The sequence below is a fragment of the Electrona antarctica genome, assembly GCF_951216825.1.
Source record: "Electrona antarctica genome assembly, chromosome: 8".
Lineage (NCBI taxonomy): Eukaryota > Metazoa > Chordata > Actinopteri > Myctophiformes > Myctophidae > Electrona > Electrona antarctica.
Genome location: NC_136789.1, coordinates 15,755,592 through 15,773,459, shown reverse-complemented (window position 1 = coordinate 15,773,459; position 17,868 = coordinate 15,755,592). Strand labels below are relative to the sequence as shown.

The following is a 17,868-nucleotide window of genomic DNA, read 5'->3' as shown; positions in this document are numbered from 1 at the left end:
CCTTCCTTCCTTCGCACGCACGCACGCACGCACGCACGCACGCACGCACGCACGTGCGGTCGCACGCACGCACAGCACACAGTATACTACACATACAGGATAGAGAGGAGAAGCAGAGCAGCTCAGACCTTGCAGTGGGTACACTGTAATGATGCAGACATCTTGCACGATATATAGGTCTTCTAGTAGTGGATTAAAATAATGCATTTTGTGGATAGAAGCAAGATTACTGGTTAACAAGAAACCTCTTGGTATTATTTATTTAGAATTGTATTGTCACGTCACAGATTTACAGAGTAAAACAGTGGGTGAAATTTGTTTTTGTAGAAGTTACAACGAAGTACCAGACGTTTGAGTGCTCATTATTGCTTTTACAAGATGTGAAATCAGATGAGGAATGAGCCTGACCTGGTTAGCGTCAGTCCTCGGGTGAAGTCCTCATTCCAACTGTAAATAATGTTACACTTCTGCATGGCTAACAAACAAATCTGGAAAAAACACATTCATCCCAAAATAGTCGACCTACAGGTTGTAGATCTGCTATTTTATCTGCTATTAAGTGATTTGGTGTAGACGGGGGAAAAAAGTCCAAGTACAGTTGCAACTCAGGTCTGTTTTGCTACGATTAGAGGGTTCACGTGGTTAAAGGAGTAGGATTTCTCCAGTTCTTTGACAGTGGTGAGATCCTTGTATAAACAGACCAATGCTGTAATGTAAACCTCCCACTGGGACATATTATCATTCACTCGCCACCACAGTAGGGCTCCTGGCTGCTGAAAGCCTCTTCTCACGCTGCATGGTCAGCCTTTGCGTTTAGCATTGAGACTGGATTTGAGCGTATATACACTTGCATGTATTTGTAAGGAGGTTAACATGCTGACACTGAGTCCCTTTAACACGTACAGACATTGAAACTCGGCTGCTTATAGTTGCTGTGGGGCAAGAAACCTCGTATCTCCATATTCTAACTTTTTGCACTTTCTTCCGTACATCCTAATTGATCACACTACAGCGTCACAAAAAGGTAGCCGGTCTTCAAGCGGCGCGTTTGGAGCTAGTAGATCTGCTACTTTTGCTATTTTTTTAATTAGAAGCCTCAAAAGTAACAGTTTTGGACATATGAGGTTTCCACCCGACAGAGACGACAGTATGCATGCATTTGTAAGGAGGTTAACATTGACTCTTTAGCTCATACTGAAATGGAAACTGAGCATGAGAAACTTGGCTGCTTATATTATGTATACTCGTTGTGGAGAGCATTCATGAAATTATGATTTGAGGGTGAAACTCTGCAAGGGAAACACATCACATCCAGTACACAGTATCCTGCACGTTTGACCATATCTACACATACTGGCTCTCAAATGTTTGTTTGTACTTTACACTACCATTATATGTCTGCCCTTATTGGCTGTGTACGACCCTCTATAAACGGTCAAGGTGTCTGTCTGTGTGTGTTTATCCGAGGCTAATCTTGCAAACCAATCAGTGCTACATTTCTTGTGAGCACTGCCAGTGGGTACAGTACCACGTGTTTAACATTTAAATATTTAACTTGCATTTTATCATCTCTGTCAGGTGGAAATGTCCAAATGTGCAATGTCCAAAACTGACTTTGAATCCAGATTCAAATTCAGAAATAGTAAAAGTAGCAGATCGACAAGATCAAACTGCGTGTTACTTTGGTATGACACTGTAGTATGAGCAGCGGTGGCCGAACGGTTTGCCTAGCGGTCTTGATACCGGAAGGTCGCCAGTTCGTATCCCCGGACCGGCACGTTAAAATTACCACCGCTGAAGTGCCCTTGAGCAAGGCATTGAACCACTACCATGAAATGTTCTATGAGCAGGGCCTGGCTGTAAACAAGTATCTGATGCTTAGTCCAGTTACCCTGGGTAAATATATTAACTTTGCTTTGCTTTGCTTAGCATTAATTTACGAAAAGGAAAAAACAGCCTGCCCGACATTAACGTTATAATAGAAGTCAATAGGGCTTGGATCTGGCTGAAAGTGAAACCGTGACCAAATTCATAGTCATACTGTACATCATAGACACATCGTAGATACACCATAGTTACATCATACAGTATAGATACATCATACATACATCATGGTTACATACATCATAGTGACATCATAGATACTTTTGTAAACGAATGATGTCACTGGCTGGCCACATGAGGTCTGAGATCCACATAAAACACCAAATGTTCCTGTGTGGATCTCGAGATCCACACGATACGGTTTTTGAATTAATCAAGTTCCCGAATGGCATCTTATACGGGGACACTTGCATGCCGTGCCCATCTACGGCAGCACACCACGCCGTCTACCAGCCATGACAACGTGTTGTTGATCATTACTGTGTGTGCCACACTTCCAACAGCTCCGTGTTTGACAGGCATAAAACCAGCTCTGCACCTCCTCCTTTTTAAGAGGGCGGCATGTGTTGCTGCTCAGCCGCTGCCGAATGCAGGAAACTGTGTCAAAGCTCAAGTGGTTTATTGGCTTGTTTCTTTCAGATATTTGCCTTTATGAGTTTCCTCACTGCTTGACTTTTGGATGAGAAAGGAAGTCCACGTTTTGTGGCCCGAGTTAGCAATCTGTGTGTCTTTTTTGCAGAAAAAAGATCATAATGCAGTGTAAAGCTCCCTTGAGAAGACCACAGCATACAGTATACGTTCAAGGTTGTCTTTGAAAGCTTGTCCGCCAATGGCGCTGGGAGGAAAGCTTGACTAAGCTTTCAAGTAGGAGTATATTCTACCAATGGCTCTCAAGTGGGGTCCGGGTTATCCCCAGGGGTCCTTGAAGGGGTTCCAGTGGGTCCCCAGCAAAATGAGTTAGTTCTTATAGAATCTCAATCATCTCTTTTACCCTATTTTGTTATTATTTTGTGTGTGATGTGTTGTGAGCTGGCACACACATTTGAGAATCACTGTATTCTTTGTTGCTGTCTGGCAGAAACCAGGCACCATGTCCACCATGCAGGACCATTCACATACACACTACAGAGTGTACAGCACCAGGACCATTCACATCCACACTACAGAGTGTACAGCACCAGGACCATTCACATACACACTACAGAGTGTACAGCACCAGGACCATTCACATACACACTACAGAGTGTACAGCACCAGGACCATTCACATCCACACTACAGAGTGTACAGCACCAGGACCATTCACATCCACACTACAGAGTGTACAGCACCAGGACCATTCACATACACACTACAGAGTGTACAGCACCAGGACCATTCACATACACACTACAGAGTGTACAGCACCAGGACCATTCACATCCACACTACAGAGTGTACAGCACCAGGACCATTCACATACACACTACAGAGTGTACAGCACCAGGACCATTCACATCCACACTACAGAGTGTACAGCACCAGGACCATTCACATACACACTACAGAGTGTACAGCACCAGGACCATTCACATCCACACTACAGAGTGTACAGCACCAGGACCATTCACATACACACTACAGAGTGTACAGCACCAGGACCATTCACATACACACTACAGAGTGTACAGCACCAGGACCATTCACATACACACTACAGAGTGTACAGCACCAGGACCATTCACATACACACTACAGAGTGTACAGCACCAGGACCATTCACATACACACTACAGAGTGTACAGCACCAGGACCATTCACATACACACTACAGAGTGTACAGCACCAGGACCATTCACATACACACTACAGAGTGTACAGCACCAGGACCATTCACATACACACTACAGAGTGTACAGCACCAGGACCATTCACATACACACTACAGAGTGTACAGCACCAGGACCATTCACATACAATTTACAATTTACAATTTAGGCATTTAGCAGACGCTCTTAATCCAGAGCGACTTACATTAAGCAATAACAAAAAGCATGGCATACATCACATATAAAAAGTAGTTATCATGAATCATAAACTAAGAACGTAACAGTGGAGTATCTATGTTAACTATATACTATATAATATATTATACATGTGTACTATAAAGTGCTATGACTACATAAAGTGCAATTCTAGAGCTGTCTACGTAACAAGCTATAGGTCTGTTTAAAATACTATCTAAGTCTACATAATGTGCTATCTAAGGGGCTAGGCTAGGGCAAGTGCTACGGGCCACACACTACAGAGTGTACAGCATGTGCACCATGCAGGACCATTCATCCTGCATTGCAGGTTATGGACAACCTGGGGGGGGGGGGGCATAGTGAGAGAAATGGAGGCAGAATTTAATAAGATATGCACCGGGGGGAGGTTGTCTGTGTGTATAGGTTGTGCACAGCCATGCCTTTTGTTTGCATGTACAGATTGCATATCGCCCCTGTCGGGTGGGAGACCTCATTATGTCTCATTATGTCCCAAAGCCGTTCATTTTTATTATTATTTCAAATTGAAATAGTGAAAATAACTAAAAGCTCACAACAACGCATTGCGATGCGACACGTTGTGAGCTTGTAGATCGGCTAACCCGACAGCAAAGACATCTTTACCTATTATTATGTGTGTTCTATAGCACGAGGTGCGCGTCAGACATGTAGCCTGAGGGAACTGGGGGGGGGGGGGGGGGAGCTTGTCAGGATCAAGCACAGCATGACTTCACCACAAACTGGGTCCTAATATACTGTAGGAGCGTACAGCAGCCGTGATTAGGACGGCAAACAGTGGGGAGCGTGCTGGGAAAGAGACCCTCAGACCCAGACGCACAGGAAACACACACACACACACACACACACACACACACACACACACACACACACACACACACACACACACACACACACACACACACACACACACACACACACACACAAACATGTTCCCATTGAACCCTCTTAAACCACCCCCCACATCTCCCTCTGCAGCCTCTGGGTGGTCTGCAAGGTTATTGCAAGACTGGGGTTACGAGTCGACAAAGTTGGTGCATTGGGCCGTCGTGACTGCTTCCACCCGAGGACCAACATGTTAAGGCCTATTCATACCCCAGTTTTAGGTGATAAGGTGACCACCGCTGTGGGTTGGGAAAACTACAACATGACGTCATGCCGCGCTGGTAAGCGTCTCACCGCTCACCCAAACACATCTCTCTGTTTTTACTAACCACCGTTTCGGTGGTCACCTTATAACCTAACACTGGGGTATGAATAGGCCTTTAGCTGTGAATAACACTGGACTGGAGATCCCTTTAGATATTAGTGTCATCATGTACGGTGTACTATTTTCTTAAGAATTATACTTATTCATTTATTGAGTGGTGCAACCACTCCTATACGGAGTGTCTCTGGCTGTGTCCCTGGCTGACTGTGTCCGAGCATGAAAATAGAGCTTGGTTGGTTTTCAACACCAAGTATCACGCACGCACGCACGCACGCACGCACGCACGCACGCACGCACGCACGCACGCACGCACGCACGCACGCACACACATTAACTCTATATATGATGATTTTGGGTGTGACAGTACAGTACAGGAGCTTTGTGTGTCTCTGGCTGTGTCCCTGTGTCCCTGTGTCCCTGGCTGTGTCTGAGCATGAAAATAGCGTTTGGTTGGTTTTCATCACCCTGGGCTCGGTCCTGTGGGTCTGGAAGTTCCGGGGACGCCCTGTTTTTTGAGTGGTGCAACCACTCCTATAGACAGCTATGTGTGTCCCTGGCTGGCTGGCTGTGTCCCTGTGTCCCTGGCTGTGTCCCTGGGTCCAAGCACGGAAATAGAATATTATCACCACCAAGTGTCACTGTTGCACAGCCTAACACACTCACTGTTGTGCAGCCTCGCCGGAACCGGGACGACCCCCTGGGCACGTTCCTGGGGGTCGGGATATTCCGGGGACCCCCCGGGGACCGCCACACGATAACTACCATTTCTCAACCGTTTCGGACGCGGGGCGGCTCGCCGGAACCGGGCTAGCACCCTGGGCGCGTTCCTGTGGGTCTGGAAGTTCCTGGGACCCCCCGGGGACCCCCACGCGGAGTTGCACCACTCACTTCACATGGGTGTGATTTTTTATTTACTCACTCACTCACTCACTCACTCACTCACTCACTCACTCACTCACTCGTAAAAAAATCTAATTGTAAAACATGTTAGTATTCTTTGTTATCAAGCATCCTTTGCATCACACCTCTATGCACATTGCACAATGAAAAACAAGTGCTTTTTATCTCCTGCCTGAGAGGAGAGGATCCACACAAAGCCGCCATGCACGTTCCTGCCCTTCATGTTTAAGTCATGGTGTGTACCCCGCTGGCCTTTGATTCGCCATCTTGGAGCATTTTGTTGGCGACCCACCGTGGCACAGAGCGACAGGGTGATGGTGGTGGCGGCGGCGCTGGTTGGGGGGGGGTGGGGGGGGATGGGGGGAGGACATGTGCTGCTGACTCCCCACTTGCTGGTCGTCCTGCAAATCGCTCTTTTATGGCCCTTGTAATGATCCCCCAGTCGGCAATCTCCACTCCGTCGCACTGCAGATAGAAGCTGACGCATTTGGCAGGGGGGCTCACAGTACAGCGGCTGCAAGCAGACGGAGAGGCTGAACAAACATGCACCACCATGGTACCACCATCGTTGCGTTCACGTTCATAAAAATACATGCCACTGCACACTCCATCTACCTACCCTAATCCTGATTTTCCTGTATAAAGGTCACACAAACCACCCTAGGCTAGTGTTTTCACCTTGCCTCGTGCCGGTGAAGGCTGACTGAGCCCTGTGGTGTGTCCCCCTCAACGTGAAACACACATTGCATTTATCATTAGATAGGCTTGTGCATCCTTTATTCAAACTAAAATATCGAGTGAAAAGAATGAGACGGAAAAATCGTCATATTGTCTCTCATATCAAAGGGGTTGATTTGGTACGATTGTACTTGGACTTGTGCAAGGACGTGCTGTGATTGGCCAGTAGCCACTTTGAGTGGCAGTCGGAGCAAACACTCCCACCAGAACATGATTTACTATTCTGTGCCTATCGTTTCGTGTCGCAACTCGAACTGTGGCGAGTCGGCTCAATCGGACTTTGCCGCGTTCGACGCGGCAACTCGCTCGCTTTCGCTTGCTCGTGGTGCCTCGCGCGGTTCAAGTTTGCTTGAGAGTGGTAATGTTTCCAATTTCCGGCAAATTCTTCTAGGTTGAACTGCTGTGAGAAAGCCCCCCAGCAATGAAGAAAGTGTGTGTTTTCACTCAATCCTTCTCTATCTGTGTAGAGAATAGTGTTCGGTACACACTGCTGATAAACATCATCTTATCTCAATGCCAAAACATTCCAATTATCAATACCAATAGCACATTTGAAGTCTTACATAATTTTAATTATCATCATTGTATAGTTTTCTTTGTACAGGGTTTACAGAAACAATGAGAAAGGCCACATGATTTTTGCTATCACATCGTTCAATGAGCAAGTCATGTAATCATTTATAACAACTTCACACATTTCAGAGACACTTGTATAAGGTGTTTCCATTCCATGACATAAATACATAAATTACAGATTACGAATTGGGAAAAATGCAATTAAATATTAATTTATGCAAGACTGATTCAACATTTTGCCCCGGTTGTCCTATTCTTTTCTGCACATTTTCATTTAAATGGAGGTGAATTGAATTCAACTGAGGGGTGCCTTGTGGCTCAGCTAGTTAGTGCACAAGATCATTAAGCTCCTTAGCAGCGCGAAGACTCGGGTTCAAATCCGACCCCTGTCTTGTTTCACATTTCTCCTCTCCTCTCTCATGGCCATGGTTTCCTGTCTCTACAAATACCAGAGATTAATCTTTAAAGACAGAAAGAAACAATATAACAATCTCCTACTGGGAAATACAAAATAACATGGCTAGATAAACAAACAAAAAAACAAACAAACAAATAATTAAACAAATAATACAATTATCTCCCATTTGTCAATAGTAAAATATGTAACGTTTTTGCACCCTCAGACAAGAGCAGCAGCTGATTATTAGTAATAGTAATTATTACATACATACATAGAATTAATTATTACATGTTGGGGGTTGAGACTTCATACTGTATATTGTACTGTATGTCATACAGTTGAACATTTATTTAAGAGGATGGTAGGGGCCCTCAGCACCCTGTTGTTCAGTTTGGAATAACTTTGCATAACTTTAATTCAACATGAAGGTCGGACAAATATGGAGTGTTATCACGTCAGAACAGGCCAGCTCCATGGGCTCCTGTCCAGAGCCTGGGCAGAGGCCTTTTGTGGCAGTTCTGGACAACCGTGCGTCTGACCGACTCACCGGGCACTGAACTCCCTGTGGGGGTGTGGAGCGCGTGTGTCGCTTTTGAAGTTGGTGGGGCGAACGGTTATCGAGCTACGTGGATTACAGCCGTACACACGGTCAGACACATGGACATGGTGCATTTATATAGTAGATCAATTGTGTAAACATCCAGTACCTCGCTCTTTCCCACAAAGTATTACTCCTTATGTGCTAATGGGGTTGTTTTGGCACTTTATACCCTCCCCCCTTTCACCCTAGATATACAAACATTATTCTCTCTCTTTCTCTCTCTCCATCCCAACATGCCTCCCTCCCTCCGCCTCTCTCTCTTTCTCGCTCTCCATCTCTCTCTCCCCCCTCTCTCCATGTCTCAATCTCATTCTCTGTCTCCACAGACACATTTAATGATATTGCAGCCCGCCCACTGTGCACGTGACCTTCCTCTTCAGTATTCCTAGCGCGTGTGGCTGAGGGAGCGACATTAAATTGGGATCAGTCAGATTAGAGTATAATATAGACGACTATTAAAGGCTGCAAATGAGAGCCACGGGTTAGTGCCCCCCCAGCATATACCACCACATTAAGCCTGGTTTAGATGTTGTCGTACGGCGGTGTCGTCGGCGGAAAATAGACAAGCTTGTATATCTGGTATTTTCAGATCACACATAACAGTGACATAACGTGACATAAATGCAGCGCAAAGTGCTTTACAGAGCAAAAAGCAAAGCAAAATAAATAAATAATAATAAAACACAAAATCAAAACAAAATCAATAATAGCATAAGACAACAATAAAAAAGGCAGCAAAACAAGCAAAGAAAAAATAGGTCTTGAGCTCTGCTTTAAAGATGTCTACATAGGCTGCCAGTGGTGGCACTAATGGTACAAAGAACCATAGAGAGATGCAGATAAGCTTTACAATAAATTAAAATAGACAATAGACATATTAATTCATCTTAATTTGTCGCCACTCCAATGGCTCTTATTTGCAGGATCCCTTTCGTTAGGCGGACAAACATTTAAAAGCGACAAACTTTTGGTATTATTATATTCTACCAACCGCACCAAGTAGAACCAGGCAGCTGCTGTGTTTTCAGGCTAGGACCTCTTTGAACACCCTGCAGAGTCTTGAGGCGTACTTGACTCAAAAAATGTGGAACTCATAATTTATAGCTTGTTGTGAAGGAATTCAGCAGGAGCTGTCAATGTGTGGCATACAAACTGCTTCTGAATGATGTTTCCCCCATCGCTGTATCATATTGCACCCACTTAAAGATGTCTCTGCTGAATATTGTCTACATTATATTCACGTTGTTTCATGTTGTTTAAAACCAGAGCAATGGAAGGCCTTAAGTAAATTAACATACCATATATATCAAATACTAGTCCTGCATTCAAGATTTCACTTTAGTACGTCTACCAAAGGAAAAGTATAGTTTTTCCAAACTTGTCATACAATCTAAGCTCGTGATGCGACTCATCGCAACATGTTGTGAGTTTGTAGATTGGCTATTTTTTGAAAAGCTGAAGTATATAGTAGGGCTACATTGGTTAATGTATGTTTTTTACGTTACTACGTTTTCAAATAATTGCAGTGGAGTAAATAGTATTTTTTTTTGCCTCAGAGTAGAAGTAAATAGTATAGTTTGAGTAAATTTACTTGGTTACTTTCCACCACTAGTATTGGCAAGTATGCACGATCAGATATGAAACATTTTACTTAATCCTGTGAAGACAGATCATCTATGCTTATTCTTGTTAATTAATTGAGACTGTTATTGTGGCATTAGTTTAAATGGAATTTAAATATATATGGCATTCATTCTCTGTAAGTCTTTGTTTTAAGTAAGTCTTTTTTACTTATTTACTTTTGTTCACATCCCCACATTCTGAAGCTCATAAAACCCTAATATTCCCTTCCAGCGAGCCAAATAACGACATAAGCCTGATTTATACTTAATTGTACGACATGTGGCATGCGAAAAATTGCTGATTTATAAACAACGAGCCGCAGTGAGTTGTGAGCTTGTAGATCTGTAGTCCACCCCAGAATATAATAGAATGAGCAGTGAGTTGTGAGCTTGTAGATCTGTAGTCCACCCCAGAATATAATAGAATGAGCAGTGAGTTGTGAGCTTGTAGATCTGTAGTCCACCCCAGAATATAATAGAATGAGCAGTGAGTTGTGAGCTTGTAGATCTGTAGTCCACCCCAGAATATAATAGAATGAGCAGTGAGTTGTGAGCTTGTAGATCTGTAGTCCACCCCAGAGTTGTGAGCTTGTAGATCTGTAGTCCACCCCAGAGTTGTGAGCTTGTAGATCTGTAGTCCACCCCAGAGTTGTGAGCTTGTAGATCTGTAGTCCACCCCAGAGTTGTGAGCTTGTAGATCTGTAGTCCACCCCAGAGTTGTGAGCTTGTAGATCTGTAGTCCACCCCAGAGTTGTGAGCTTGTAGATCTGTAGTCCACCCCAGAATATAATAGAATGCTTCGGTTCATTTGGTTAACATAACCCATTCAAACCAGGAACGCATCTGTGTCACTTTAGATTTTAGCGTTGGCTTTTCAAAAATAGCAGATATTGTACTTATATGTTCACCCCTCCTCTCCTTGCCCCTGTGTTTCCTGCAGACATCCACTGTTCCCTCTGCTGGCGTTGCTTTTTGAGAAGTGTGAGCAGGCCACACAGGGCTCTGAATGCATCACCTCGGCCAGCTTTGATGTGGACATCGAGAACTTTGTGCACCAACAGGAGCAGGACCACAAGCCCTTCTTCAGTGAGGACCCGGAGCTAGACAATCTGGTGAGTCTCCCCGGGATGCGGATCCGCGCCACGCTGGCTCCTATAGAATTATGTTGCCACGGGAGGCCACATTTCTATCACTCTCCAAGACAGAATCCCTGCTTATGGGCTTCAGGCAGTGGTGCTTGTCAACCAAGTAGGTGTCCTCCTACCTGACACCAGGGACTGGTCTCACGGTCAGTAGGTGTCCTCCTACCTGACACCAGGGTGGTCTCACGGTCAGTAGGTGTCCTCCTACCTGACACCAGGGTGGTCTCATGGTCAGTAGGTGTCCTCCTACCTGACACCAGGGTGGTCTCACGGTCAGTAGGTGTCCTCCTACCTGACACCAGGGTCTGGTCTCACGGTCAGTAGGTTTCCTCCTACCTGACACCAGGGACTGGTCTCACGGTCAGTAGGTGTCCTCCTACCTGACACCAGGGACTGGTCTCACGGTCAGTAGGTGTCCTCCTACCTGACACCAGGGACTGGTCTCACGGTCAGTAGGTGTCCTCCAACCTGACACCAGGGTGGTCTCAGAGTCTCAATGGAAGATTCGGGAGACCACGTACCTCCAACCGCTGCAACGTTTTATTCAGTAAATCTATGTCTATACTTGGCCTCCTCCTTTTGTTTCTGTACACCAAATCTCTTCAGCAAAAAAAGCAGATGTACAATGCAAGCTCACAACTTGTTGCATGTGTGACGGGTTGTGAACTTATAGATGCTATTTTCACAAAATGTTCAATATACAGTAGGGACACTAGGGTTCATGTGGTTCAAATAGAATTAGTTCCAGATTGCAGCTTTAACACTAAGCACCAGCACTTTGCTGTTCTTGTGCCCGTCGCCTGCATTGCAGTGATTTTGGTAAACCTAACTTGACTGAACGGGGAGATGATAAAACATTACAAGCTATTCATAAAATATATAGCCCTATCTGTTTACATGATGTCTCATTGTTTTTGCTGCCAAACAATATCTCCTTTTTCATTTAAGCCCCACACATCCTCCCCCACACTGCCCCCTTACACAGCAGCTAGCTGTAATTAAAAATGTGGAGAAGCGGTAGGTGGGCGCTGATCATGTTCACTGTGACGGGAGAGGGAGATGTTGCAGTGGAAGACAAAGACGAGGGGGTAAAGCCGACAAGTGTTGAACAGTCAATTAACTGGGCATCTGCGTGGTTTATGAGCAGCGAGTGCAGGCAGGCAGCTCTCCCAGTGGACACTAAGTCATCCACAGGACGGGAACATTGTGGCAGGGCCTGACTGACTGCGATGGGCACCAGAGTTACTGGTCCCCTGATTAAACGAGTCTGGTTTAATTAGCTGATTTATCTCCTCCTTGGCCCAGCACTTTTCAGCCCATTCAGTTGACCTTGAGGGCTGACTTTGAGGGAGAGCTCTCTAAAGTAAGTCATGCAGAGAGGATGGGGGTGGGGACCATATTGATGCTGTAATATTATAGATCATGACTGTAAAGATAAGGCTGACCAATGGTACACTGTACATCATCTCATTCCGGCCAATCACAATTTGCGTCCTCACTTTTGTCTTCAATGTTTCTGTTTACACACTTTTATCTTCAATGTTTGTGTTTACACAAACACACAAAGCTGGGCATAGGAGGGGCTAGCGCCCTTCAATAACACAAAGTTTGGGTGGCGCAGGGAGTGTTGCAGTGACAACACAGAAATATTTGTGTGTGGGGAGGAATTAAAAAAGGGGGTTAAAATGAACTTGTTAGAAGTGATAATGTAATGAGCTAGCTAACAATATAACCTTCCCAATATTATTATTATTAAAGTAGCAAGTGACAGGAAATGTAGCGGACAAAAATAACAGGGATGTCATGCGAGTACCGCAGACAAACAGTCTAAGTCCAAATTTCATTCTGACCCCTCCACGAAAAGGCCTCGTTGTCCTGAACCCTTATCTATCATTTATACATTATGGATCAATAGTGTGGACTTAGACTGTTTTTCGTCTGTGGCATTGATGGTGCAAGCGGTATTAAAATCCAAAATAAGTTTAGAACTGTTCAGATACAAAGTATACAAAGTAGTATACAAAGCTACAAAATAGTATACAAAGTATCTGAACAGTGAATACACAACCCAATATTAGATTAATATTTTCCAGTGGTTTGGAAAATTGCATGTAAGCTTAGTATCCTAGAATGTAGATTCTACTCAAAATAAATCCCCCCTTAAACAGAATTCATACATAATACACTGGGGATAGTGGACAGCTCAGCCTAGACTTTTCAAAAAGCTGGAGCTGTGCCATGGGTGAATAATGGATGACATGCTTTTTGGAAATATTTACAGTACAGTATCCAGGATGATATTACAGGGACATGAGCACATCATTTTTGTTTTGCAGCTGTTACTATGAAAAAAGCCCCTTTGGGGTATGAAAGCTGAACAAAGCTCAGCGAACAGTGTAATCAGCAAAGTCCATATAGTGCTATAGTCAGCAGAACAAGTTTCCAATTCGTGGACATCGTGGAAGCAGAAGGTCAATTTTTTTTGGTCTCTTGACATTACTTGCGGTTTGGTTGTTTCCAACTTCAGCAAAAGTTGTCCGTGTGAAAGTCTGCTAAATGAATCCGGCTGCCAAAAATTGATGCGGAAAGTCTAGCATAACTCAGGATCCAAGTTTCTTCATTGTCACATACAGTACAGTACAGTACATGTAGGAATAAAACCCTACTTTTCCCGTCAGATGGTGAAGGCCATTCAGGTGCTGAGGATCCACTTGCTGGAGCTGGAGAAGGTCAATGAGCTCTGTAAGGACTTCTGTAACCGTTACATCACCTGCCTCAAGACCAAGATGCACAGCGACAACTTGCTCCGCAATGACCTGGGAGGACCTTATTCTCCCTCACAAACCTCTCTTGGCCTACACCAGGTCAGCTATGGTTCCTGTATATGTTCAGAGTCTTAGCCTAGAGAGAGAGAGAGAGAGAGAGAATGAGGGATGCATACATACTGTACATTCATATTTGATTGACCAGGGCCCCCCAGGGGTCTATTTACTTGGTCCCCTCCTTTTTTCCCTCTACACCAATCTCTTAGCCGAATATAGCTGATCTACCCGATCTACAAGCTCACGTTGATGCGTTGTGACACGTTGTGAGTGCGAATATTTATCTATTCTGACATATACCCAGACTAGGGACGCTATAGGGTTCATGTGAGTAAACAACCTCCTCTCAAAGCTGCCCCCCAACTAAAGGTTATTATAGTCTGGAATCGTTCATTCGTTTTTATATTTGTTCTCTTTTGACTTTATGTTTTCTCAATTTCTGTTCAGTTTTTTGATATTTGAGTTTAGTTCTTTTTGGATAATTTTTAGGTTTAGTTTAGGTTGTATTAGTTTTAGCATTGTGAGCTTGTAGATCGGCTATTTTCACTATTTTGCTAAATGACTTATGTATGAATATTGACACAATTTCTCTTAATATTTGAGTTAGTTTAGTTAGTTTTCCAAACAGACAGACAGTTTCAATGATTTATCTTTTTTTTTCCTTTTTTCTAAAATGTTCTGTCAACTCTAGTTTCCGTTACGTCACTAGTTTTAGATAATAACCCCGGCCGGCACAGCACTGGATAAATTGGGACTGGAGGGAGTTAGGCTTCATTTAAATGAGGGAGACGACTACGAGCTCTTTAGGTTTTCTCACTAGTTCTTCTTTATGATCCCTCAGGAACTAATTCAGACCTCCTCTCCATCCATGACCTCTGTCTCCAGCTCTGTTAACCCCTCAGGGATTGTGGTGCCCACTGGGGGTCTGCAACAGGGCAACGTGACCATGGCAACTCTTAACTCCCAGGTGTTATCAGGTGAGTAGACATGTGCACACTAACACACATTAAACGTTGTTGTGCTCATTAGTACCTTAAACCGCAGAGACCCCTGTTAGTTTGAAATCACATCCGAGCATGTGTTCACTACACTGCATTGTCAAGTACAGTGTGTGAAAGCAATACAGTGTGTGAAAGCATTATCTGAAATTATTGCTATATTTGCTCAGTGTACAACTGTTATTAATCAGTTACAACTACAAAAAATGTAAGCAGATGACACCCCCATTAATATGCACTTCTTTAGAAAACTAGATTCTACAGTGTTATTGTTTAACCATTTAAGCCCCATTTATACCGTGAACTGAATCAGAAAATGAATCAAATAGCTTGTAGATTTCTGAAATTTCTGAAATTTAGCTCTCAGGTTGAAAGTGGTTATAAGCAGGTTTCAGAGCTAACTTGTATAGATTTTCAGAGACTTTATTTGAAGTCAATGCCATAATAACCAGTGACAACTTGTCAAATTCCTTTCTTTTGAGTATGCATCTCTCCATCAAGCCCCGGCCCCTCAACCTAAAAGGAGGACCTAAATTATTAACTAAGACTTTACTCAGAAAGTCAAGCATTCAGCATAATATCAATGCTTTTATTACCTGCTTTGTTACAATTTGCCCTTCGTTAAAGCCCACCCCTAATAAAGTGATTGTCCAATGCCAATCCAAATAGTTTAGAAACCGTTGCTAAGGATGGCAAGCTTTCGTCACCTCATAGCTGTCAGTGATATTTTGCATGGCTGTGTTGTTGAACACATACGCAGGTTAACGTCAGTAAAGTTACGACTGACCCACCCAGGTGATGGCAATAATACTAAACACTGTAGTCTTACCGTGCATTAATGAAAACTCCTGTCAGACGTCGTAAGTTGATTGAATTGGATACTGTTTCTCCCTCTAACATTTCCTCATATTTCTAGTTTATTGAAATAATGTCAGGCACATTTGTCCAGTGCATAGCCTACTGCAGGCCTGGCTGAATAAGTTTAGAAGACATTTTGAAGCTCTTGCTACTGAAATGATCGATTATTTATATGGAGAAATCCTGTCACTTAACATGCATCTCAATGGGTGAGAAGGACAGCTTGCCATCGCAGAGTGGAGTGGGTGGGGCTTAGCGAAGGGCTAATTGGGCTTTCAGATCTGTGTACATAACGACAGGAAAAGCCAATCATTTTGCCATTCAATAATTTAACTTGCTTTTATTCTAATGTGACACTCGCACAATATCGTCATGCAGTGCGGCAGGGTGAACGATGCGGAGCGTCTACAATGAAATGTTGGAAACACCTTTCAACACGAAGTCAATCGATATCTTTGCCTTTGATCACTAAACGTTGAAGGCTCTAACAGACTGTAATGAAGGGTGTCCTGATCAATACCAACCCAACATTATCTCTTCTTCAGGGTTAAGAGGAGAAACACATTCAATTATCTTTCCCTCTCTTGTTTACATGGTTCATGTTGTCTGGTGGAAAGTTAATAAGCCAATCAAGTAATGCGGGATCAGACTGCTGCTGGCAGACAGCTCACTGGTAGAGGGAAGCCACTTGATACTCATAACCGCAAATTATCCCCTCAGGTGGGACCTTGTACCAGCCGGTTGCCATGGTTACATCACAAGGGCAGGTGTTAACTCAGGCTTTGGCCCCGGGAACCATCCATATCCAGAACTCACAGGTGAGCTGCTGAGCGTCTGTTTTGTCCAAAATAATCCTCTCCCACCCACTGCCATGATTTGTTCTTTTAAAAGGGGCACTTTATGTGATCATAGAGGAGGTCCCCGGCAGGCGTCCTCCTTTCACTGTCTCCCAACGAACCCGCCTGCTGACACACAAAGTGGAATTTGTTCCCATGATACTATGGACAATTTGTGAAGATTATGCTGTGAAGTTTCACTGCGGCTCTGTGCATAATCTGTGAGGATTAACGTTGACACGGTACCAGTTATCATCAGGGGGGCAATGCATCATAATCAACTTTATTGTCACATCGCAGGTTTACAGTGTAAAGTGGATGAAATAGATAGTTTTTGTGCAAGCTCCATCGTTTCTGTTTTCAGAAAGTGAAACAGGGGGTTGGGGGGCGGGGTTGAGCAAGGAGGAAAATCTAAAGGTAAATAAAAAATAAAATCAAAGACAGGTATCTACTGTACATACACAGCCTAGGCCACCAGGTGCAGTATGTATGTAGACATCTAGTAGGACATGTAATGTACATAATTAAAGACATAACAGGAACCGTGTCAAATGCACATGATGTGGAGATTTACAACATGCACCAATGTCAGACATAGCAGAAACCGTGTCAAATGCATGTACTGCATATGAACACGTGTGTACACCTGACAGCCTATCAGAAGCAAGTATTTTCCATGGTTATATGGGTTACGTCAAATTGATTGGCAACAATATCACACATTTTAAGATAACGATTTACACTTCTAAACAATGTGAATTCAATACCCCCCGCGGAGAAAAGAAACGCTCAGAAAGTTATGTGTTGTATACTGTAGTTGGCATGAGCACAATATAAAAAAATGTTTGTATGTGTTTTCCATTATCTCTCCTTCATCAGACTGCTTTATTCTACTACCGCAGACCTTTCCCAATACAGTACATGTACCACTCTGAAATGGGAAGGCAATGAACATAAATTGTTCTAGGTCTTTATCATCTTTATCTGATTTGGCATAAAATAAAATTCCTTGGAAATTGATCTCACACAGTACTTTCAACTCATGATCTATGTATTTTCACTATCAAAACAACAAAAGAATGGAGCTCAAATAGCTAACAGAAGAGTCACTGTCAAAACACTTCTAGAGCTCCCTGTACAGTACACCCTAAAGCAAAAAAAGAGAGAGAAAGGGAGAGTATTCCTTGACTATTCATATTGCTTTGTATTCAATAAAATAATATTCTGTATCTTGGCAACC

At 43.6% G+C, this 17,868-nt stretch overlaps 1 protein-coding gene across 3 annotated transcripts in view; it reads left to right on the top strand.

Moving 5' to 3' along the window:
* Positions 1 to 17,868, top strand: part of LOC306928470 (homeobox protein PKNOX2-like) — a 126,525-nt gene that overhangs the window by 98,865 nt on the left and 9,792 nt on the right. For all 3 annotated transcript variants that reach the window (XM_079508608.1, XM_079508609.1, XM_079508610.1), the window contains 4 exons: positions 10,913 to 11,084; positions 13,793 to 13,978; positions 14,778 to 14,913; positions 16,513 to 16,610. In XM_079508608.1, coding sequence (XP_079364734.1) covers positions 10,913 to 11,084; positions 13,793 to 13,978; positions 14,778 to 14,913; positions 16,513 to 16,610 — 592 coding nt within the window. The remainder of the gene's footprint in view (positions 1 to 10,912; positions 11,085 to 13,792; positions 13,979 to 14,777; positions 14,914 to 16,512; positions 16,611 to 17,868) is intronic.